At 45.2% G+C, this 24,069-nt stretch overlaps 1 protein-coding gene across 8 annotated transcripts in view; it reads right to left on the bottom strand.

Annotated features, from left to right (window-relative positions):
* Positions 1 to 24,069, bottom strand: part of UBAC2 (UBA domain containing 2) — a 251,911-nt gene that overhangs the window by 12,179 nt on the left and 215,663 nt on the right. For all 8 annotated transcript variants that reach the window (XM_027065152.2, XM_053217413.1, XM_053217420.1 and 5 more), the window contains 2 exons: positions 23,316 to 23,558; positions 2,047 to 2,169 (listed from right to left, as the gene is read on the bottom strand). In XM_027065152.2, coding sequence (XP_026920953.1) covers positions 2,047 to 2,169; positions 23,316 to 23,558 — 366 coding nt within the window. The remainder of the gene's footprint in view (positions 1 to 2,046; positions 2,170 to 23,315; positions 23,559 to 24,069) is intronic.

Genomic DNA, 24,069 nt, shown 5'->3' with positions numbered 1-24,069 from the left:
AGTTTGAAATAATCTCACACTTCTAGAAAAGTTTCAAGAACAGTACCTAGAACCAATTACTTTTCATCCAGATTCACTGTTACTTTGCCACAGCTGCGTTCCCTCTCTCTCTCCCTCAGTCTATATGCTCTCTCACTTATTCTTCCTGAAACATTTGAGATTAAGTTGCACATACCATGTCCCTTTACCTCTAAGTACTTCAGTGTGTATTTTTCAAGAATAAGAATATTCTCTTTCCTAATCACAGTCCATATAGATACCAAATCGCAGACACTGAACATTAATATAAAACTATGATCTAATCCACAGTCCAATTTCATCAACTGGCTCTAAAATGTTTGTTCACCAAAAATGTTTGCACTGCATTTCAGGACAGAATGGATTGCATTTCTCGATCACATCTGACATTTCGTTAACATGCCTCTTTGTCCCCTTTAATCTGGAACAGCTTGCGGCATGAGTATTGTTGAAGAATATGGGTCAGATATTTTATAGAATGTCCCTCAAACTGGTTTATCTGCTTTATCTTTATGATCAAAGTTACGGATTTTTTATTGTAAGACATAACTGATGTGTCCTTCCAGGACATGCCAGCAGCCTCTCTGTTCCATTACCGGTATACTGATTCTGATGATGTGGTTAAGCTGGTGCCCAGTTTCTCCACTATATAGTTAACTATTTTCCTTTTGTAATTAATAAGCAACTTTTGGGGAGATACCTGGAGATTATATAAATAGCCTGTTCTTCAGATATTGATGATTTGTCCCTGAGTTGATTTTTACTCTGATAGCTGCAAAATTACGATTTTCTAATACCATCCACAATCCTCTCTACTTATTTCTTTACATTCCTTTTCCCTATGGATGCATATACCTATATAAAAATTTATCTCCTAACATCAGTATGAGCTCATGGATTAGCCCCCTGCCCAGTGGATTATATTAAGTACTGTCCTTACTTACTTTGATACCCAAATCTGATGTCCCAAATTTGGTCACTGGGACACCCTCAAGCTGGCTCTGGTGTCCTTGGGACCTGAACCCTTAGTTATGAGAGTACTTCCTTAATTCCTTGTATGGTGGTCCAGGGTCATCTTGTTCCTTCCCAACCCTGGGCCTGGGACCCACCATTTCTCTCAAGAAGCTTGTTTCTGTCAGTGGGCCAACATATTTGGAGATGAGATCTGGGCAGCAGGTGTGGTCAGTGTTACTGGGATGCCACTGATTCCTTTAGGTTGACAGAGCTAAAACACATGTGTACACACACACACACACACACACACACACTCTTATTAAATCACGAGTTTATGCTGATATCTCTAATTCCAATCCTACCCTACAGGGTTCTTCCTTGCTCTCCCTTTTCTGTATTTGTATTATCCTTCTTCTACAGTAAGATCAACCTATTTCCTCATCTGCTTAAATCTATAATACAACCAACATAATTTCAGAATTGCTATACTCATACTCCTGTGAAAATAAACCTAGGAAGAGCTTAAGATTTCTTTGCAATCCTTTTTTTTTTCTTTAGAATGAGGGCATGCTATGTTCAAAAGTTACAAAATTAATTTTTTCCCTCTCTCCTATGTTATTCATTTAAAATACAGTTGGATCTTTTATTTGTTTCTTTTTAGTTTTACAGCACTCCCTATTGTTGAATTGCTTTCTGTGAAACATTGTGAAACATTAACCTGATTCCTAAGTCAAAACCATACAAAAGGTTCTCTCAGAGAAGCACCACCCCTCCTGTCCTCCAGTCCTGTTGTCTCCTACCCCTTACGGAGAACAAACCTCAGTAGTTTCTTATATGTATAAAGTATTATAGATTTCAAAATAAGTGATCACAATGCATTTTTTTTTTCAAATTATGCCTTCCTCAAACTTATAAGACCCTCAGTAATAAAGGACCAAGTGTCATCACTGTTAGCTGTTAGCTGTTCTCAAAATCTTTGCATTCATATGCTTGATTTCTTTCAAGTCTTGTTCACCAAAACTCTTTTTAAATTTGAAACACAGGTTTAGGGTAAGTACCAGTGTTACTGATTACCTGTTCCTCAGAAACCTCTAGAGGAGGAGATGCTTGTTGTTCAGACCGCCGATCGTCCTGATAGTTTACATTTCGTCGCTGACGTAAAGGAGGGAAAAGACGATTCCAATTGATCATTCCTCCCTAAAAAGAGACCAATACACAATCATCAGACACAGAAGAGAACCATCTTATTAATGCTTGGAAGTGCCTTTTCTTACCATGAGGTCACATGTAGAGACTGGGAAATAAAAGACTGGTCTGCTGAATGCAAGCTGTCCAAACCCTACAGCATCACACCGCTATAGTAAAATAAAATAAAATAAAATAAAATAAAATAAAATAAAATAAAAACCCATGTTTTTAGCTATCTGCCAATATTTTATCAATTTATATCTTCTCTATTTCTAGATTTAGGAAAAATTACAGACTAAGACAACATGAAAATTTTCCTACTATGAACATCTAAAAATGCTAGACAAAATAAAAGAATATTTCACATGTGTAGTTGAACATAGAAGGAACAAATGGAGGCCCCAAGATCCCCAAAACAAGTGCTGGAAAACCAGAACAGTAAGCAAGCAAGCTGCCAGGGGTGGGGCTGTATGGGCGAGCACATCCTGCTAACCTAGAACCACTTGGGTTTCATCACCTATTTGGGTTCAGGTGCTGAGACCTCGAGTATGAAAGAGGTAGTGACTCTGAGCTTATTACCTATGTAGAGGCACAACCCTCAAATGGCAACAACACCCTCAGTGAAAGAGAAGATGAGAAAAAACAAACCCGAAAGGTAGTCTCTCTGAAGGAGAGGGCAGTAATCTTGGCCTGCCTGAGAATTAAGAAATAAGAAATGAGAAATCTGAGGTTGAAGTTACATGAAAAATGTGTTTTAAAAACCCATCAAAACTGACACAAGAATTGGTTCTGGGATAGAGTTGGGATATATCTAAGGAGCCAAGCAAAAGCAAATGTAAAATTACTCTAGAGGGCCCCTCTCTTACCCTGGGATTACATGGGATTTATAGCTAAAACTCCAGTTGGGAAATACCTAGAATTCCAAATTCAAAACCCACGAGGAAAAAACCCATCATAAGCAAGGCTCAGTGTGTAAAATAAATAGAAGGATTAGATCCTTAGTGTTTAGGAATCAAAAGCACTGGCACTTGGTCTATGATAAAGGAGACATTACAAGTCAGCAGGAAGAGGACACATCATTTAATAAACAGCAATGGGACACATGGCTACATGAAAAAAGATAAAATTAGACTTTACTTCATACCATATACAAAAATAAGTTTATTGAAAAAATAAACTTAAAGATTTAGATTACACCAATAAATGGAAAGACATTCTATGCTCATGGATTGGAAGAACAAATATTGTTAACATGTCCATACTACCCATAGCAATCTACATATTTAATGCAATCCCTATCAAACTACCAATGGCATTTTTCACAGAACTAGACCAAACAATCCTAAAATTTGTATGGAACCACGCAAGACCCCAAATAGTCAAAGCAATCTTGAAAAACAAAACGAAACAAAACCGAACAAAACTGGAGGCATCACAATTTCACACTTCAAGTGCTATTACAAAGCTGTAGTAATCAAAACAGTATAGTACCAGCACAAAAATGGGCACATAGATCAACGGAACAGAATAGAAAGCCCAGAAATGAACCCAAAGTTATATAGTCAATTAATCTTTGACAAAGGAGTTAAGAATATATGATGGGAAAAAGGCAGTCTCTTCAACAAATGGTGCTGGGAAAATTGTTCAGCTACATGCAAAAGAATGAAACTGGACCATTTTCTTACTCCATACACAAAAATAAACTCAAAATGGATTAAAGACCTAAATGTGAGACTTGAAATCATAAAAATCCTAGAAGAGAGCATAGGCAGTAATTTCTGTGACACTGGCTGCAGCAACATTTTTCTACGTATGTCTCCTGAGGCAAGGGAAATAAAAGCAAAAATAAACTGTTGGGACTATATCAAAAACAACCTTCTGCACAACGAAGAAAACAATCAACAAAACTAAAAGGCAACCAACTGAATGGGAGAAGATATTTACAAATGACATATCCAATAAAGGGGTAGTATTAAGAACTAATACAACCCAACACCCAAAAGACAATTAAAAAATGGGCACAAGGCATGAAGAGAAATTTCTCCAAGGAAAACATACAGATGATCAATAGACACATGAAAAGATGTTCAGCATTACTCATCACCAGGGATATGCAAATCAAAACTACAGTGAGATATCACCTCACACCTGTCAGAATGGCTGAAATCAAAAACACAAGAAACAAGTGTTGGTAAGGATGTGGAGAAAAAGGAACCCTCGTGCACTACAAATTGGTACAACCACTGTGCAAAATAGTATGGAGGTTCCTCAAAGTTAAAAATAGAACTACCTTACGATCCAGTAATTACACTACTGGGTATTTACCCAAAAAATACAAAATCACTAACTCAAAGGGATACATGAACTTCTATGTTTATAGCAGCATTATTTATAATAGCTAAATTATGGAAGCAGCCCAGTGTCCACTGATAGATGAAAAGATAAAGAAGATGTGGATGTGTGTGTGTGTATATATATATGTGTGTGTGTGTGTGTATGTGTGTGTGTGTAGACACAGATGTATGTGTATCTATATCTATAATAACCAATAACCAGAATATATAAAGAATCAATGAGAAAAAATAAATGACTCAAGAGAGAAATGAATAATGTACAGCTAAGCCTTGAACACGGATTTGAGCTGTGTAGATCCACTTATATTCACATTTAAAAAAAAATTTTATGTTTATTTATTTCTGAGACAGAGAGAGACAGAGCATGAATGGGGGAGTGTCAGAGAGAGAGGGAGACACAGAATCTGAAACAGGCTCAGGCTCTGAGCCGTCAGCACAGAGCCCCACGTGGCGCTGGAACTCACAGACCGCGAGATCATGACCTGAGCCGAAGTCGGACGCTCAACCGACTGAGCCACCCAGGCACCCCAGAACAGTATACTATTTAAACTATTTTGTGGATATATACCAGTGGTGATTTTGCTCCCCAGGCAGTATGTGGAAATGTCTTAGGGGCATTTTTGGTAGGGGCTGGGAGGCGGGGGACAAGATGGTAGTGCTGCTGTGTGTAGCGAGCAGGGATGCTGCAGGGAAGTCCTATAATGCTCAGGACAGACTCCACCACAAAGAATGGTCTGGACCAAAATGCCCATAGTGTCTAGGTTGAGGTACTCTACCACAAAAACGTGCTATAGACACAAGCAGGCACAGGCCTTAGACACCACCTGCCGGCTGCAGGACAGCGGGAAGGGCAATGAACCTTTGGTTGAAACTGCAACGTTTTATTTCTTCAAAGGGAGTGACAGTGGAAGAGCAGCAAAGCAAAACTGAACTCTAATCCCTCTGCTCCTGTGATGGTGAAAAAGTGCTTAAAAAGCAGAAAGTTACAGGAGCTCTAGGCTCTAGGATGTTTTGACACTAATCTGCTCTCGATGCAGGTTAACTATGAGCTTCTACAAACAGGAAACATTTCCTTCACTTTGTCTTCTTCAAAAGCAATAACCACATATTTAAAAGAGGAAAAAGGAAACAGCTTGCATTTTGAACAACCGTTTTATGAAATATCTGTTATTAGTTGGTAAGGAGATTTTCAAATAAAATTTCTTGTAAAAAAAAAAAAAAAAAGACTAACTTTCCAGTCGAGAACAGTAAAGTTTGTAACGTTTTATTAAGTGGACATCACATGGAATAGAACCGCACCTCTAAAGGCTTTGGCAGGTTTCAGGATGGGATGATCAGGTGGTGTGTATACTGAGAAGCGTCTACACTGAGAAGCTGGGTTGAAGGAGCGCACTAGTGGCTTTCTGTGGGCAGCTCCCAAGGGAGGGCACAAGCCAGGTGCATGTGGGGCCCATGCCCTCCTCAGGGGAGGGCAAGACATGCAGAAATGGGAAAAATCAGGAGGCAAGGTGGTATATAATTAAGAAGGAAGCTGAGTGGCATCAGCTAAAGGGCTCGGAAGGTGCAGGGTGAAGCATGGGGGTCAAACTTCAAAGAGGATGGGGGCTCAGTTGAATTTTAAAGGATGAGGACGATCTCAACAATGGAGAGGAGAACCACTGTCAACCTGTTCAAAAACAGGGCGCTGAGCATAGGTTTACACCTACTTCAAGGGGCAAAGCGGTGCTAAGGAGTCATGACAGAGGAGCAAAAAGGCAGAGGAAGCTGAGTGAGTGAGCGCGGTCTCTAAAGCCAAATTACCTGGGTTTAAATCCCAGCTCTGCCACTTACCTTAGGCCTTAGTTTAAAACAAAATTTCTCTGAGCCTCAGTTTTCACATCTGTAAGATGGAAATAATAACTGCACTTATCTCATAATGATATTATAAGAAATAAATGAGTTAATACAAGTAAAGCATTTAAAACACAGTCTGAGAACTTCTAAAAGTTTATTATATATTGGCTATTACTACCATCTAATATTTGCATTATGTCTTACAGTGTTACTTCTGGTCTTCCCAACTCGACTGTGGGATCCTACAGGGTTGCGATGGGGTAAGAATGGAACTCCCTACGACCTTCCTAGGTGGCTGGCACAGCTCTAGGCTCAGTGTAGCCTAAACTCAATTCTCCAGCCAAGGAGGTGTTTTGTCAAAGAGCAAAATGAAGACCAATTACAGAGTGGACATTGTCAGTGTGATGGTTTAGAACAATTAAAATTCTTTCCAGAAGCATCATCATCTTATTTTAAAAAGGCTGGTCACTGGATGGGGCGCCTTGGTGGCTCAGCTGGTTAAGTGTCTCATTTGTGATTTCGGCTCGGGTCATGATCTCACAGTCGTGAGATGGAGCCCCACGTAGGGCTCCCTCTTTCCTTCTGCCCTTCCCCCACTATGTGTGAGGGCATACCTTCTCTCTCAAAAAAGAAAAATAAAAAAAGGTTGGTCACTGGGAAAAAAAAAAATGCATCCTTTGGTGATCTGAAAGGCTTTACCGGTGTGCTGGGTTTTGAAGAGTACAACAGGCAGCAGGACCACCTCTCTCTACTGTGCTGTCTGTAGCTGCCTGGGGACCGGTGTCAGGAAGATTCAGAGGGAGGGTGTGGGTTCAGCAGGGAGAGTGATGACACTGTGAGGTGACGTCTGCCTCAGGTAGACAGGTGAGGCGGCACCCATACAAGGAATTACTAACCCTGTTACAGACCGAGACTTTCCATGGCACACAGAGATCGATCTGCATGACACACAGGACAGACAGCCAAAGCTGCTTGCCACCAGCTGCCCTGTGGGCTGAGGGGATCAATATCTCAGCTCATCTGTGACCATAACCCAGTGGCTGGGAAGTTCTACCACAGATGCTCAGGAAACACCTATTCATTTAATGTGAGCAATTTACAATGGGGATGACCTACCGTGAGGTTCAAGGACAGAAAAGACCAGTCTGTTTTAGTAGCACCAGTGAAGGTAAAATCAACAGAACTGACTAGTGTCTGCTAATGTACCTGCTAGTACCTTAGGCAAAGAGGCCAGGAAGAGAAGACAACACCCTGCTTTCTAGAAGCTCAGTCTGGTCTTCTATCCATTAGTTTTTTCCTTTTTCTTGCAGGGTACCAATTACACCCTTTGCTTGACCCAACGGAGCCACTTCTGCTTCCTTCCGGAAACCCCAGAGGGACTGAACCCTACAGCCATTCCCTCCTCGGCTCCTGTGGCACCCCACTTTCTTGGACTTTCTAGCTCTCTAGTCAGGCCTTCTCTCTTCTCTCCGAGCCATCTTCTCCTGCTTATATCCTTTAAATACAAGTGCCCCTTAAGGTTCTGTTTAGGATTACTTCTCTTTCCACGTTCTGCCCCTAGGTGCTTGTGCATTCCTAGGGCTTTAGTGCACCCCACAGCCACATACCCAACTGTTGCCTGGACACTTCCACTCAGATGTTTCAGAGACATCTAAAATGACACGTCCCTTGAGACGCCCGGGTGGTTCAGCCGGTTAAGCCTCTGACTTCAGCTCAGGTCACGACCTCACGGTTCATGGGCTTGAGCCCCACATCGGGCTCCGTGCTGACAGCTCAGAGCCCGGAGCCTGCTTCGGATTCTGTATCTCTCTCTCTCCGCCCCTCCCCCGCTCATACTCTCTCTCTCTCTCTCTCTCTCTCTCTCAAATTAAAATAAACATTAAAAAAAACTTTTAAATGACACATGTCCCAAATAACACTCACCTTCAATCCCACCCCTCCTCTGCCTGTGTCCCCAATCCTGGGGAATGACGTCAATACCCACCCCACCCACTTGCAGAAGGCAGACCACTAGGCTCTGTCAACTGTAACTCCTCAGTGTCTTTGACTCCATTCATTTCTCTCCACCCCACTTTCGCTGCCTTATTTCACACTTGCATCAACAGTAGTTTCCTAAGATACAAATCTCATCATGTCACTCTTCTACTTAAAAACCCTTCAATGGTTCCCCGTTGCCTTTTCATCAGTCTTAAAATATTTACTAACTCATTAATAACAATCACAAACTTATCACTTGCTAAGATAATGTATTTTTACAAAAAATAACAATGTGTTCCAAAACCTGTTTTCTATGAGGGCTGATACATTCTTTAGGGACATGAAAAAAGAAATCAATTCACAAAAAGAAAGCCACTGTTTTCTTTTGCTGCGAATCTTTTAAAGGTCGGACCTAACAGAAGATAGCTGGAATCTCGTATTGGCTCCTGCATTCAATTCTGTTACATGTTACTTTGGCCTTTTTTTTAAAAAATATTTTTGAGAGAGACAGAGACAGAGACAGAGAGCGTGAGCGGGGGAAGGGCAGAGACAGAGCGAGACAGAGAATTCAAAGCAGGCTCCGGACTCTGAGCTGTCAGCACAGAGCCCGATGCGGCGCTTGAACTCATGAGCCCTGAGCTGAAGGTGGATGCTTAACCGAAGTGCTACACCCCTGAGCCTGTCCACATTGTGTTACGGTGTCACCCCCCTGCGTCTGCCCACAGTGTGTTAGTGTCTTCCCGTGCTGTCCAGCAGCAAGCAGTCTTAGCAGGTGTTGGGAAAAATAACAAGCCGGAGGGAGAGACACTCGATGAAAACTTGCACAAAATCCCAGGCTAGTTTCACAGCTCTTGGTTTTCCTTTTTCTTTGTGGTTTATGCTATTGACCAGTTTTGGGGGCTCAGATAATTTCATACCACTCTTCTCAGCAAAACAGAGAGCACTTTCCACACTAGTAAGATCAGGAGACAAAACACATCGTTCTGCTCAGTTTCCAGAGCCTCTGGCTCAGAAGGCAGAAGTTCCTGAGGTACGCTCCTTTCTGCCCATCTCCCCCTTCTGTTCTTGCCCCGGCCTCACTGCCTGCCACGTTCTCAGGTCGGGGTGGGGGGGCAGGCCCAGGGGTGTCAGCCTGGGTGTCAGTGAGGGCACTTCCCCAGTGAGGGGAGGGGCTGCCATCAGGAAGGGCTGCGAGGAGCGACGTCCCTGGGGCACGAGCCGCCGAGCCACCAGACGTGCGCCCCAGGTCTTGTGTGTTCCACACAGTGATATTTCTCTCAGGAGGCCCCGGGCTCCCACCCCAGCCACTCTTACTTGTCCTGAGACACGGGTACAGTTTTAACAACAGTTAGTTTCAACTTTAGCTGCAAACTCAAGAGACGTATTCCCCCTCTGCTGCCACAAAGCAAGGCTCCCGACGGGGCAGGGGGAGGACTTGGGAAGCAGAACAGCAGGATCCGAATTCGGCTCAGCCGTCCGCCCTGCTGCCTGCCCTCCACGGCAAGGGTCCGGTGTGGCCTGGGAGTGCTCAGCCCGGCATCATTTCCGAAGGCCGGTGTGCCGACCCCTCTCTTCGGATGGACACCTTTTCCTCCAGGGAAAGCCAGGATCAGAGCTGTCCCCAGCTTTCTGCGGGGTGGGGGTTCTGATTTTGGCAGAGCATGAGAACGCTCCACCTGGGCTGGGAGGAGGAGGCAGTGGTGAGGGCAGTATGAGGGAGACAACACGTCCCCCCTCACACCCCGGGCACATCTGGCGCAGGAAGAGGACATCTAGCTCTTGTTGTACGAGTTTTCTCTTAGTTTTATTTACATGCTTGAGAGCACCAAGCACAAGTTACGGTAAGGGCCGCACAGGGCAAGGACTTCAGTGAGGCTTCCTTGAACACAGGACTAAAAGCATCTTTCGGTATGGAAATTACTCACCTCTGCATTCTAGCTCTTGTTTTCCCCCTTCTTTGTCTGCAGAAGTTCTGGTCATTATTTTTAATCCTTCACTTAAGTTCTCAACAAAAATTATTAAGTAAAAGTCAAAATTAAAATTAGTGCTGGTGCTTGTTACCGTAAGTATTTTGATAGAAGAGGTGAAACTCATTATTAAAAATGAGATTGGGTGTTACTCAAGATTTCCCCTCTTTCTACATTTACCTCCACAGAGAAGCCATCCATTTTCATGTCTTCAGTGATCACCTCTCGCTCCCCTGCCTGTCCTTCAACGAGCTGTGAGCCAGGGCGGGCAGCAACCGTCCCTCCTAATGTCAGCGTCGCATCCTGAAAGCCTGGTAACTCTTGGACCCAACTCTCTTCTTTGTACAGAAAATCCAGCCAGTTCTCAAGTATGCTGATTTTTCCTTCAGAGGGGATCTGCCACTTTTAAATCCTTGTTGTTCCACTGAACAACAGCCAACAGCCTCTTGGATGACATCACTGTCACCAACTGCTACCCCATCCAAAACACACAGCTGGGCAGGTGAGTGACATCACTGTCACCAACTGTGACCCCATCCAAAACACACGATCTGGCAGGTGAGTGACATCACTGTCACCAACTTTGACCCCGTCCAATATGCGCAGCCGGGCAGGTAAGTGACATCACTGTCACCAACTGCTACCCCATCCAAAACACACAGCCTGGCAGGTGAGTGACATCACTGTCACCAACTTCGACCCATCCAATATGCACCCGGGCAGGTGATGACATCACTGTCACCAATGCTGCTCCCCTCCAATTGGTACACCAGGTGAAACTTCCTTATTTTCACAATGCCACTGCTTCAACTGAAAATCTTACTGTATCATATTTCAACTATTCTGTCCTGTTTGAAGGTCCTCCAAAACCAGACCCATCCTAAATTATTTCCTACTCTCTCCTGCATGTTCCCTCCACTCACTGTTCTTTGAGACAATGTCTGCTCAAAGTGTGTCTGTCCCTGAAACGCCCTCCCCTGGTCCCTCTATCCTCCCCCCAGCAGTCTGTACAGTGCCCAGCCCTTGTTTTGTGTCTGTAACTGGCCTCTTTGTTGACAATCCAAGTCCTTACTGTTCTCTCTCTCTCTCTCTGCTCAACTTCCAGAGAACTCAAGTCAAGTTGCCAATTTTAGAGAACATAATAGAGTCTAAGTTTCCTCATCTGTAAAATGGGAAGCTGGACTAAATGATCCTTAAACTAATTATGAGTTGCCTCTTCCTAATCAATATATTAAAGAATATCTTGAAGCCAAGCAGTTCTCGCTCAAAGTGAGCCCACTGGCCACCTGCCAGAGCTGCTGCAGGAGGGATTCCTGGGCAGACAGACACTGGTCAAGGGCCTCCATTTTATACTCTCCTGTACTACTCTCGAGTGTCACCGTACTGATCAAGGACCTGGAATGAACTGTGAGCTCCTTGAGCAACCACACCTACCAGAACTGCAGCGTGGACAGTCTCCGAGTGAGGAAAGCCCATGCAGAGAATCGCTCCCAGCCCAGAGCCCATGCTTTGAGCCACCAACTATGCCTGTTGCCCAGCGTCCTTCCACCCTGGGAATCCAGCCTCCATAAATGCGTGCATAAATCTCTATCATTTTAAAAAGTACGATTTAAAAAAATCTCAGTATCATTCATCTATGTTATGATCTCAGATGAGAGTCATTACTCACCACTCTGGAAATTCCTGGGCTCCTGCTACTTTATTCACAAAACCACATCTGTCACCCGCAGAATCAGGCTGCTGGGTCTGAACCTGGAGTGGGTTCCATGAAATTCAAGCCCTTTCAAGATGATCAGAAGGATTTTTCCTGAGAAACTTCTGGGTACCCCAAGGATCCTTCCTGACTAGAATCATTTTCTGGTTTCAAAAACCCAAGGGGATGGCTTTCTTGGGGGAGGAAAAATTTGTCAAATGATTAGGAGGATGATTTTTCTAATATGCCCCTGCTTAACATTATGTCTGCTTCAGGGTTCATCTCTAAATTCATTTGTGGTCTGAAAAAGTGATTGATAAGAGATAAAAGAAAAAAGTTATAAAAAAGGCTAGGATTGCTGATACCTTCTCTCTCTCCAAAATACTGAGTATGTCATCATGAGACTGTCCCACATTCTTCTTTCTCATGAAGACACAAGGCAGAATGGAAAATAGAAATGATTTTCTCGAGGTCACTTAATGAGTCAGTCTTGGAAAGGGATTAGAATTTGGCTTGATCCTATCTTTCTCTTCTGAATTTTGTCAAAAAGGTCAGTGTGATCAGCTAGAAGAACACCAAAACTGTGACAGCAGTTTCTGCAAGGAGGTACAGATTGACATCAACAGCTTAGCTTTAATTTCACTTGAAAATAGAGTTCTTGCACCTAATTTTCATTTAATTTGCAGATTTTTATCAGCTAAGCCCTAGTAACTTATCTTACACCTGATGCTGTACACTTCATACTCATAAAAGAAAAAAGTCATAAAAGAACTAGCTCTAACTGATTAGATTGCTTGGTTGACAAGGCAGCACAGCAACCTTACAAGAATGGTTTTTAAATCAAATTGCACCAAAAAGTGAAAGAGCAAAGCTAAAAAGGAAAAGTGCTGAGAAGTATACCACATGCTGTCTTTAAAGTGGCCTGGGTTCATCTAGGCTGAGAACTTGCTCCCTCTGGATTCAAGGTGGACCCCTCAGCTGCATATACACACACACACACACACACACACACACACACACACACACACACACACACACATTCTCACACACATGTGAAGGTACAGGTATATAGTTTTCAGGGCTCCATGTAGCATGTTCCTCCTCCAGAAACTATTTAACCCCCACAGGTGAGGCTAGGTGCTTCTCCTATAAGAGTGCTCATGACATTTTATTATAATTGTCTTTGTTCTATTCTCAGCTCAGGGAGAGGAAGGATCATGCTGTCTTGGGTCACTGTGACACTCCCCAGAGCCTGGCTGGACTACTAAATATATTTTGTGGAAAGTAAGTGTTAATGGAAACTGTAGTGCTGGTGGGGCCAAGAGATGAGTAAGAAGCTTAGAGACCCAGCCAGATGAAGGGGCAATGACAGAAACTCATTCGATGAGATGGCACCTACCAGCATAAAGGTCTACTAGATGGGTCCTGCTATTTAAACACATCAAGCATGCATACTGCAATATGGATGAGCTGGTCACAAAGGACCAGATAGTGTATGAACTGTCCAGAATAGGCAATTTTTTTTTTTTTTTTATTAAGTAAACTCTGCCTCCAACATGGGGCTTGAACTCATGACCCTGAGATCAAGAGTCTCATGTTCTACTGACTGACCGAGTCAGGCACCCCCAGAATAGGCAAATCTATAGAGAACAGACTACCAAATATGCCTAAGCCTAGGGATATGGGAAGATTGGCAAGTGACTTCTACTGGGCAGTTTCTTTTTGGGGTAAAAAAAATGGTCTCAACTTGAATGTGGTGATGGTTGTACAACTCTGTGCATGTACTAAAAATCACTGAATTGTATACTTTAAGTAGATGAATCATAATGTATGTGAAGTCGACCTCCATAAAGCTATTAAAACTTAAAAAACACATTGAGAACTTGAGAGCACTTTTAATAAACTAAATATATTTTACTAAATTAAAAATACTTGATTAATGATAGAAACTACCATGATTTACAAGGCAGATATGAGTCATAATAACGCATATGTTAGATGTTACCTAACAACTGTCGCTGGGGTGGATAACGAGAGAAACAATTTTCACAGCCACAAAAGGTAACTAAGCGAGGATGAGAGAATGTATCTAGTTCAGTTTAACTGAACACCACGAAAATAACTGAAACGCATGAGTGAATAATGGGGAGCTGCTGTAGGCACCAACATCTTCTCTCCTTGCAGGTCAAACAGACTGCTTGTTACTGAAAAGAGAGGTGCTAATCATCCAGGAAACACTGGAAGCCAAAAGAAGTGAAGAGCTAATGAATTAGTGCCAACTGACTGACTCCATTGTGTTGCTGACAAAACTCCCACTTGGCTTCCACCAAGCATGATGCATTCATAGTGGACCTCACCTTAACTCTGCTTCTAAGGGAAATGGAGATTTTACAGAGGTACCTTCTGGAAAGTTCAATCACCAAGTTTACATTGTGGCATATAATGGCATTATCATCATCAGCCAAGAGAGAAAATGGTGGTCACACAAATAACAGATGATCAAGATCCAGACAGAACGAAGACTTTTTGGTAAAACTTTGCTTTGAAAGCTATTGGCTACGTAATCTTCTAGAGCAGTGGGCTAGCAAAGTTTTTTGTCTGTTTGCTTTTAATGACAGGTCAGACAGTAAATGTTTTAGGCTTTGAAGACCCAGAGGCAAAACTGAAGACACTATGCAGGTACTTACAGAACCAGTGAAAATGCAAAAACCATTCTTAGCTTTGGGTTTGGCCCAGGGGCCATGGCCTACTGACTCTTGTTCTAAAGGTCCCAAGTTTTTTTTTTTTTTTTTTTTTAACGTTTATTTATTTTTGAGACAGAGAGAGACAGAGCATGAACAGGGGAGGGTCAGAGAGAGGGAGACACAGAATCTGAAACGGGCTCCAGGCTCTGAGCTGTCAGCACAGAGCCCGATGCGGGGCTCGAATTCACGGACCACGAGATCATGACCTGAGCCGAAGTCGGACGTTTAACCGACTGAGCCACCCAGGCGCCCCAAGGTTCCAAGTTTTTAAGAGTTGGAACTATCAGCTTAGCTGCTGAATCAGAACTCTCTCTCCAAACTTCCTGAGAGCCAGAAAGCAGTGGTCCAATGAATAAGATCATAACAACTAATATCTGATAGATCTTTCTGGTACGTGAAGTAATTCTGTAGAAATTACTTTATTCTCATGACAACGCTATTAGGTAGTGTACAGAGCTTCCTGTCACCCAGGGCTGATCCCTTAACTGCAAATTCCTTGCTCCTTCATTTACATTCCAAGGATTTTCTATTGTGAGCACGTGGGTTTCTTCTCTCATGACTGCAGAGAGGGAACGATAAGCCCAAAAGCCATGGGGACACGTGCAGCAACCCTGTTCAGATGCTCACGACTGTAGGAATTTCAGTGACTTCCCTGGAGGTGTGAACGCACAGAGGCCCTGTAAAGCTTGACTGTGGCCATTCACTAGCATTCAGTGAGGCTGCTCTGTTTCGCCACCATGAATACCCTGAAAACACAGAGTCCTCATCACCTCCCCGCTGGTCTTCTTCCTCCAGCATCACCTCTTCCACTGATCGCTCATATTTTGGCCCAAATAATCCTCCTTAAAAACAAACCTAGGGGCGCCTGGGTGGCTCAGTTGAGCGTCCGACTTTGGCTTGGGTCATGGTCTCGCGGTTTGTGAGCTGGAGTCCCGAGTCGGGCTCTGTGCCGACAGCTTGGAGCCTGGAGCCTGCTTCGGATTCCGTGTCTTCCTCTCTCTCTGCCCCTGCCCTACTCGCACTCTCTCTCTCTCCCTCTCAAACATAAACATTAAAAACAAAAACAAAAACAAAACAAAAAAACCCCTAACCTGCTCTCCTGCTTAAAAGGCTTCACGGACTCATTACTTCTAGAACAAAAGGAAAAATAACTTTTCATGTGGCCCAAGACCCCCTCTCTCTCGGCCTCTGCGTTCTCCCCAGCCTCACCTTTCACTGCCTCTTAGGGAAACCTGTGCTCAGGCAAATGCAATAGCTTTTTGCTCCCCCAGCTGTTTTGAGCCCCTCTGATTTCTCACAAGGTTCCCTGGGCCTGAAACGCCTACCTGAAAGTGAGGGTCTTCAAGATTCCCTCAGCCACACAGGGAGGTCAGGACTCTCGCTTTGCTGCATACAAATTCCAGCAGTAGCTCAGCACCTGGGACTGAGTCATCTACCCTCTCCTGGTGGAGCTGCAGACCTCTTAAGGGTCAGAGGAGTGTCCTTTAGTCCCTCGGGGCTACACGCTCCAGTAGGACCAAGAGAGACAAAAATACGTAAAACACACAGCTCCTGGCCTTCAAGAGTTCACCCTACTATTGGATGAATGAATAAAAGACAAACTTGTGAAAAGTTATGTGATGGCCCCGAATGGAAAAATGATCTGCAGCTGCAGGTACCAAAATGACTAGGAGCTGTCACCAGCCACACGGCCAGCGCCTCTGTGGTGCAGGGGGAGAGGAGAGAATCTGAGAGTGGAGTCACGACAGACCTAACACCCTGGCCCACATGGATGCACGCAGAAGTGGGAAGGCTATGGTGTGGGAGGCAAGGAGAACCACAAGGAAGGACTGGGGCCTTACCATGTGGTGAACTCAGCAATCACAGCTACAAGTCCTCGAGACCATCATCCAGGGGCTTTTTGGCAGTAACCACCATGGCAGGGTCCAGAAAGATCACATCGTAAGGACATAAGGACACTACACATTGACCCCCTGAGTGCTCAGGTCTCAATCTTTAGATGAAGCAAGGTCTACAGTCTCCCCACTGTTCGTTGTCCTTTAGAGCCGTGCAATCTGTAGACGCTACAGAGCATTCTAAAAGCGTTTTCAGTGGTGTAAACTTGGGCGAATGGAGCTGTGATGACCACAGCTGTGTGCCGGAATTAGGCCAGTGGATCAGACGGAAGGGATGCTGTTTCTCCAATCCACAGGTGGCTGCTCTGGGCTGCATTCCCAAGGACACTCCTTTCAAAAGTGAACCAATTCTTTCTGAGTCTCGTGGTCTTTTTCTATCTCTGCTTGGATTTTTAAAAAAATTTAAAAAAAAAAAGTTTATTTTTGGGAGAAAGAGAGCACGAGTGGGGGAGGGACACAGAGAGAGAGGAAGACACAGAATCTGAAGCAGGCTCCAGGCTCTGAGCTGTCAGCACAGAGCCTGATGTGGGGCTTGAACCCACAGACCGTGAGATCATGGCCTGAGCTGAAGTTGGATGCTCAACTGACTGAGCCACCCAGATGCCCCTCTGCTTGGCTTTTAATTTGCAGGGGTGGGGGTGGGTGGCACCTGAATCTGAACACCCGCTCTCCCATGACCCCTCAAACACTGTCTTCTCTCTGGTTTTCTCCTCACCTCCCTGGAAATGCTTTCCTTCTTCCTCTCCTCTCTGTGCTCTGGGCACGTGGATCTCAGGATATCTTTTTTTTTTAATAAGTGAGTCACATTTTTATTTATTTATTTTTTTAAAGTTTATTTTATTTTTTGAGAGAGAGAGCACACACACGAGCCTAGGAGGGGTGGAGGGACAGGGAGAGAGAATCCCAGGCAGGCTCCCAGCTGTCAGCAGAGCCCCATCCAGGGCTCAAACTAACGAAACACGAGACCAGGACCTGAGCCAAAATCAAGAGTTGGATGCTTAACCGACTGAGCCACCCAGACACCCTGTGTCAGGGTGTCTTTAATGGTTTGCTTCACACTTGTCCTCTTAGAGGTTATTTGTATACTTTCCAACCCTGACTATTCACCTGTATTCAGCTGGCCTCAGTACATTAATTCTGTAAATACTGATTATACACATATTTAGTCATTAATTCCCTAAATATGTGAGTTCCCAACATGTGCCAAGCATTATTCACATACTGGAGATACAAAGAAAAAGTCTCCACCCACCCCTGAGACACACTACTGGTAGAGACAGGGAAGTCACCCAAGAGTGAGGTTGAGCGCCATGAAAGAGACACCCAGAGGCTGTAGGAACAGAGAGAGGATAATCAGAGCCGACAGGGGAGGCTCAACAGGTTTCCCAGAGAAGGTGGTATCTGCAAGGGACACAGGGGTAAAAGGAGTTAGGCAGGCAGACCTTGTGTGTGTGCTGGGGTGGGGAAGCTGGCATGGGGATGTCTGTTGTAAGCAGAGCGAGGGGCAGAAGTGAAGGCAGGCAGTGAGAAACAGTGGGGCTCTGACACACTGCAAGCAGCTGAGCAAGGTTACCCTAAGGCTGCGTGTGGGGCTGAGGGAGGCCATGGAAGGGCTCTGGGTAATGAGTGTTAATGACCTTAAAAGCCATAAAGGGCTTCAGAAGGAGTTGGGTGGAGCAAAACAGTCAGATTGGTGGCGTCAAAGAGATCACTCTGGGGAACGAGTGGGGGGGGGGCTGGGTGGGGACAGGGAGGTGATCGTGGCAAGACTCCAGGTGGGATGCAGAGAGGGCGTGACAGCTTTCCTTCTCTCGGGTGAAGCTAGATGTCCTGGCTCAGGTCTTTGGGCAGGTGATGGTGCTCTCTGTGAGGGGAAGGAGTGAGGAGGAGAAGCCAGTTCAGCAAAGAAATGGAAGGCATCAGGTGCCTGTGGAGCATGTGAGTGGAGATGCCCAGTAGGTGGTGGGAGGTTTAGGTGTGGAGCCCAGGAGAGAAGAGTCTGGTCCTAATCTAGATCTGAGCTGGAGCTTAGTGGGGTGGACTGGAGGGACTGGGGGTCCCCTACTGGGATGACTGAGCCTCAGGCAACAAGAGGGAGTCAGAAGAGCTCAATGAGGAGACTACCCTCATCCTGGCCGTGGCGCTCACAGAGCTGAATTTCAAGATGGCCTCCTATCTGTCTCCTCCTCCCTGCTCTCCCCTTTCTCCCTTCCACCATATGCACTGCAAGAAGATGGATTTTTCTAGAACACTGTCTACCTTTACTACCAGCTAAAATGCTTTTCACAGCCTCCTATGTCAAAACCCAAATCTGCTGTCAGATGTAAACAGCCCTCCCTCCATTACAAGTGCAGCATGACTTCCCATTTCTCTCTATGTGCCCTCCACGCCTCAGTCAAGAGGCCTCTATCATGTGCATGCTAGTCCTCTGCTCAGGGGATAATCTGCCTCGTGTCAGCCCACCCAGTCCTGCTGATCCTTCCAGGCCCTGAACCCACACAGTCTCAGGCTGCACTGACGGCACTTCTTCTCAGACACCTTACTGCTCCGGGAACTCAGGCCAGTGTACCGTTGTTCCCGGGTTTTATCTCATTCAGTCTGTCTGCCCAAGCTCCCTGAAGTTGATCACAAATTCGTTAAGGGAAAGGACATGTTTTTCACTTCGCTTGTGCCCACAGAGTACCCACCAGTCTTGCTCAGAGTTTCCAGTAATGACCGACCGACTCTAACCCCAGAGCCAAGTGAGGCCCACAGGGGGTGGGTGACAGAGAGCACTAAGCCACTGCCAGGCAGTGAGAGGAAATATGACAGAACAAGGCAAAAGAAATAAAAATGAATACACTGAAACAAACATTCCAAAATAATGCTGAAGTCTTATCTATCAGAAACCTCCTCCACAGAAGAGGGGGACAGAGTGACTCAGCCAACAGACATGAGCCAGCCTCAATCACCGGCCACCCCAGGGTTGGCACGTGGACACAGAGGCCATGAGGGCAGAGATAGAGGCGCTGTCTCGCTTCAAGGGTGAACCCAGCTACTGACGGCAACAGACACCAACACCGAGCCCTCATACACCATCCCTCGAGAAGAAGCAACAGTCAGTGCGAGACTGACTGCACTGGGCCCTTCTCTCTGGAATGTGCCCACCCCCAAATTCATAGTTGAAGTTCCTAATCCCCCATGTGACTGTATTTGGAGACAGGGCTTTTACAGAGGTAATTAAGGTTAAATGAGGTCCTAAGGGTTGGACCCTGATCCAACAGGACTCATGTCCTCATAAGAAGAGATGCCAGGAGCACGCATACTCTGGGGCAAGGCCACATGAGGACAGAATAGGAAGGTTGCCATCTGCAAGCCAGGGAGAATCCACTCCAAATACCAAACTTCCAGCACCTTGTCCTTGGACTTCTAGTTTCCAGAACAATAAGAAAAAAAATTTTCTGTTGTTTAAACCACTCAGTCTGTGGTACTCGGTTATGGCAGCTTGAGCAACTATAATAAAGGCAGCAAATCTTTTTTTTTTTTTTTAATTTTTTTTAACGTTTTATTTATTTTTGCGACAGGGAGAGACAGAGCATGAACAGGGGAGGGTCAGAGAGAGGGAGACACAGAATCCGAAACAGGCGCCAGGCTCTTAGCTGTCAGCACAGAGCCTGACGCGGGGCTCGAACTCACAGACCGCGAGATCATGACCTGAGCCAAACTCGGCCGCTTAACCCACTGAGCCACCCAGGCGCCCCAAAGGCAGCAAATCTTAACTGAAATCGACACATATTCAGGTTATAGGTCTGTCTGCCTTTTCTGTCAACCAGCATCACTATCTGTGGGGTTTACAGAAGTTTCATCTACTGACCAGGGTTCCAACTAACATCACATCAGACCACAAGGCCACTTACAACAAAGTATGCACAGCAGCAAAAAGACCATGGGATGCAGTGATCCTCACGTATCATATGACCTGGGAGCTGCCACCTTGCCAGATCAATGAGACAGCCAGTTGAAGGTGTAAGTGAAATGCCAGTTTGGAGAGGATGCCCCACAAGGACAGCACTCTTGGCCCCAGCATACAGTGCAGACCCTAAATCAACAACCGCTATCCGGGGCTGCGTCCCCAACAGTTGGATCTTGGAAATAAGAGACAGGAGGGGATGGAACCCTGATTACCCTCTTACCCAGTGACCCACTTGGGAATCCGGCTTCCTGCCCCTGAAACTCTAGACTCAGTGGGTTTAGAGAATGTGCCGCCCAGGAGTGGAATGCTTCCACCAGGGACACAGTAAGAGGCCATTACATCTGGAGTTACAGCTGTGGCCCAGTCATTCTGGGCTTGTGTGCCAAAAGACCAGCAGGCAAGGAAATAGATCACCACCATGGCAGGATTAATTAGCCCTAATCCTCAGGAAAAGGCATAGACAGGGGGACAAAAAGTGGGAGGGAAAAATAAGTGCAGCACCAGGTGCTGCACTAGGACATCACTTGGTACTCCCTTGCCCCGAGGTTTACAGTAAATAGACAGACAAGGGCAGCAGACACAGCCCGAGAAAGGCATGGTGACAGGGACTCAGACCCCACAGGGATGAGGCTCCATGTCACTTCACCAAGTGTGCCTTTCAGCTGAGAGTGGAATGGGAAGTAGTGGAGGGAGACGATGACCAGTGTGGCCTGGAGACCAGCTGCAGCAGAAGGGGGTGAAGTATGTCCTGCTAACACTCCTCTTGAAGGTTTCTCCTGGGAAAAGAGCATTGCTGGAATCTGGAAGAGCCGCTCCAAGAACTTACTACGTGAACCAGGAGGATGCAAACGGCACAGGGGGTGGATACTTTGGTCCGTCCCCCCCACCCCACCCCCCGAGCCCGCACCTCCCCCAGGACTGAAGGCTCCACCCTCCTGCTGTGGGGGTGCCGGCAGCTGACACCTCTCCAGGGATGCGCCCTCTGTGGATGGTGTCCATCTGACAGCCAGTTGGCCCGAGACCTGCAATCTGTACCCAGTGACTGACCGGTGGAGGTTCCATGGTTCAGCTCCTGGGCCGGATCTGGGGCTCTCTCTGTTTCACAGCTCTCTGTAAGGCTGGCTCAGACCTTCTTCATAACTGCTGTTCAGCCACCCTTTGTCCTTCGCCACCCCTCCCCCAAAAGATGCCGATCCTGACAATTTTGTCTGAGAAACTTCATGCACAAAAATGTGCCTGGGGACGCCCAGCTGAGCAATGTAACTTCCCCAGCTTGCTCATGAGTACAAGGTCCACAGCTACCTGACAGGGAGTCTAGGCATACTGAAGGCACCTCAGTAGATCTATTTCCCCCAAATCTGCTCTTCAGATGATGGTGAAATGGTGCTGTCATCGATCTATTATATCCCATTACCTAAGCCAGAAACCTCAGAATCGTACCCTCAGAATGGTGCCCTATGTCTTTCTCTCCCTCACAGCTCTGCCCGTTCTGCCTGGAACATATTTATACTCGCAATGACTTCATTTTTGGGACACTGGTTATTCTGAGTTCCCATACTTTTCATTCTTCCTTCTGTTTCCTTGAAGGATCCAGCTCTTCCTCTTGCTACATACAAAGCTTCGTCTATAGCCTATGTTCATCGTGGACGTAATTCTCTTAAAGAACTCATCTAGCACCTTGCTTTCATCTCTCGACCCTACAGAGCTGACTCCAGATCTATACCTCCAGTTCTGACCTCTCTAAGAGGGAGGTCTGTTCTCCGCATTTAACACACAGATACATCGCAGGTATCTTTGTTGTATGCTTCAGAGTCATCTCAAGTTCAAATACATCTCTGAGGAACAACCTGTGCTTCCCTCTTTCACCAGTGGACTCAGCCTGTTAATAAGGGGCCCCTTCTTCTACCCCAGATACAGACTCTGGGACTGACATCTCCAATGGGACACCGGATGCCACACTCGATCTCACTTCTCCAGACCAGTGTGAGGCCTGCAGACCTAATTCTCACACCCAGTGAAGGCAGGAGCTAGAGAGATGGCAGGAGAGAACAGTATCCTCTCTCATACCCCAGAAGGTAAAGATGGAGACAAGAAATGAAGAGCCCACTCACTGCTCTGGCTCACAGAATGGCGAAGAAAGATCAGGTATGAGGTTTTGGCTGATAGATAGTAACCCTTGAAAGATAAGTGTGCTAAGAGAGTGTTTGAATACAGCAGTGTTTGTAGATAAATGCTCAATATTCCCTGATGATTGATACCAAGCCTACAAAAACAGCATTTATTTGATTCACTGGTTGTTCCCCTGAAATTTTCTTACCTCCATCTTCTCTCCATTTCAACCAAGGAAAATCAAGAAGTTTTAAATGTGCTCTACCCCAGAGCACATGATAATAAGCACTTTAACAGGAAGACATTGTGGCTTTTACAAGATCATAAGAACAGATAAATATCACGTCTTGTTAACTAGGTTGGTGTTTCTCTAAGAAATAACGTTTATCTAATAGAAGTGGAACAAGAATGTCCAGTTTGACCAGTCTTTCAGCTGCCATTTATTTTTTTACCTTTAAAAAACCCCGAGAATAGCCACTATCAGAGACCTACATCCCATCTGGGAAAACATCAAATTATCCACACTTTGACCTGCAGGACTGAAATATCCTCTTCTCCTGCACACACAGCCATAGAGGCAAGCATACCCAGGCCTCTGAGAGCTTCTGCGGATCCCTATCTTGTCGCTCACCTGCTGCCTCTGTCTTCTCACTTGGGCAAACTGAGACAGCATCAGCTGCCGGTCCAGCAACTCCATCGTCTGCTGTCTCTGGATGTCCACTGTGGCCCCCATTCCGACTCTGGCTTCGGCCGTGGGTTCTGAAGATGAGAAGATGGGCTCAAGTGTCCGGGAAAAGAACTTTGCCATCCAGCTGGGAACGTAGAGAACCCGGTGAACTTGAAACATTTTGCTGTTGTAGCAGATGCCTGATATCTGAAAGAGTAAAGTCCAGCTGGGTTGTTTCACTGTAACAATGTTAAAGAACATATTTAACACAGAAATCAATAACCACAGGTATTTCAGATCATATTTTTCATCATTTTAGCAGTGCCAGGTGATAACCAAAATCCTAGCAAGTTGCTGAATGATAAGCAGTACAAATCAACAAAAATTTACTCAGTAAACAAATTTGTTTTTTTAAAGCTAGAAGAGACAGCAAAATTCTAACCACGTAACACTCAAAGTACTGGTAAAATATTTTAAAAGCAATATTTTCTTTTAAAAAAAGAAGCTATATAAGACCTGGTTATCAAAACACTTTCACACTATACTAGCAGTGTGGTTACTCTTATTGGCAGATGGCCATCAAAGAGAGACACTGGCAGAAAACAACTTTAAGGGTGTAATCCAGCCATGTAATACATTGATCAGAAAACAGGGGCGGCTGATGGTTCAGTTGGTTGAATGTCTAACTCTTCATTTTGGCTCAGGTCATGATCCTAGG

This window comes from Acinonyx jubatus, chromosome A1 (assembly GCF_027475565.1).
Source record: "Acinonyx jubatus isolate Ajub_Pintada_27869175 chromosome A1, VMU_Ajub_asm_v1.0, whole genome shotgun sequence".
In the NCBI taxonomy this organism is placed as follows: Eukaryota; Metazoa; Chordata; class Mammalia; order Carnivora; family Felidae; genus Acinonyx; species Acinonyx jubatus.
Note: the sequence above shows the minus strand (reverse complement) of the source record. Positions and strands in the feature narration are given on the sequence as shown.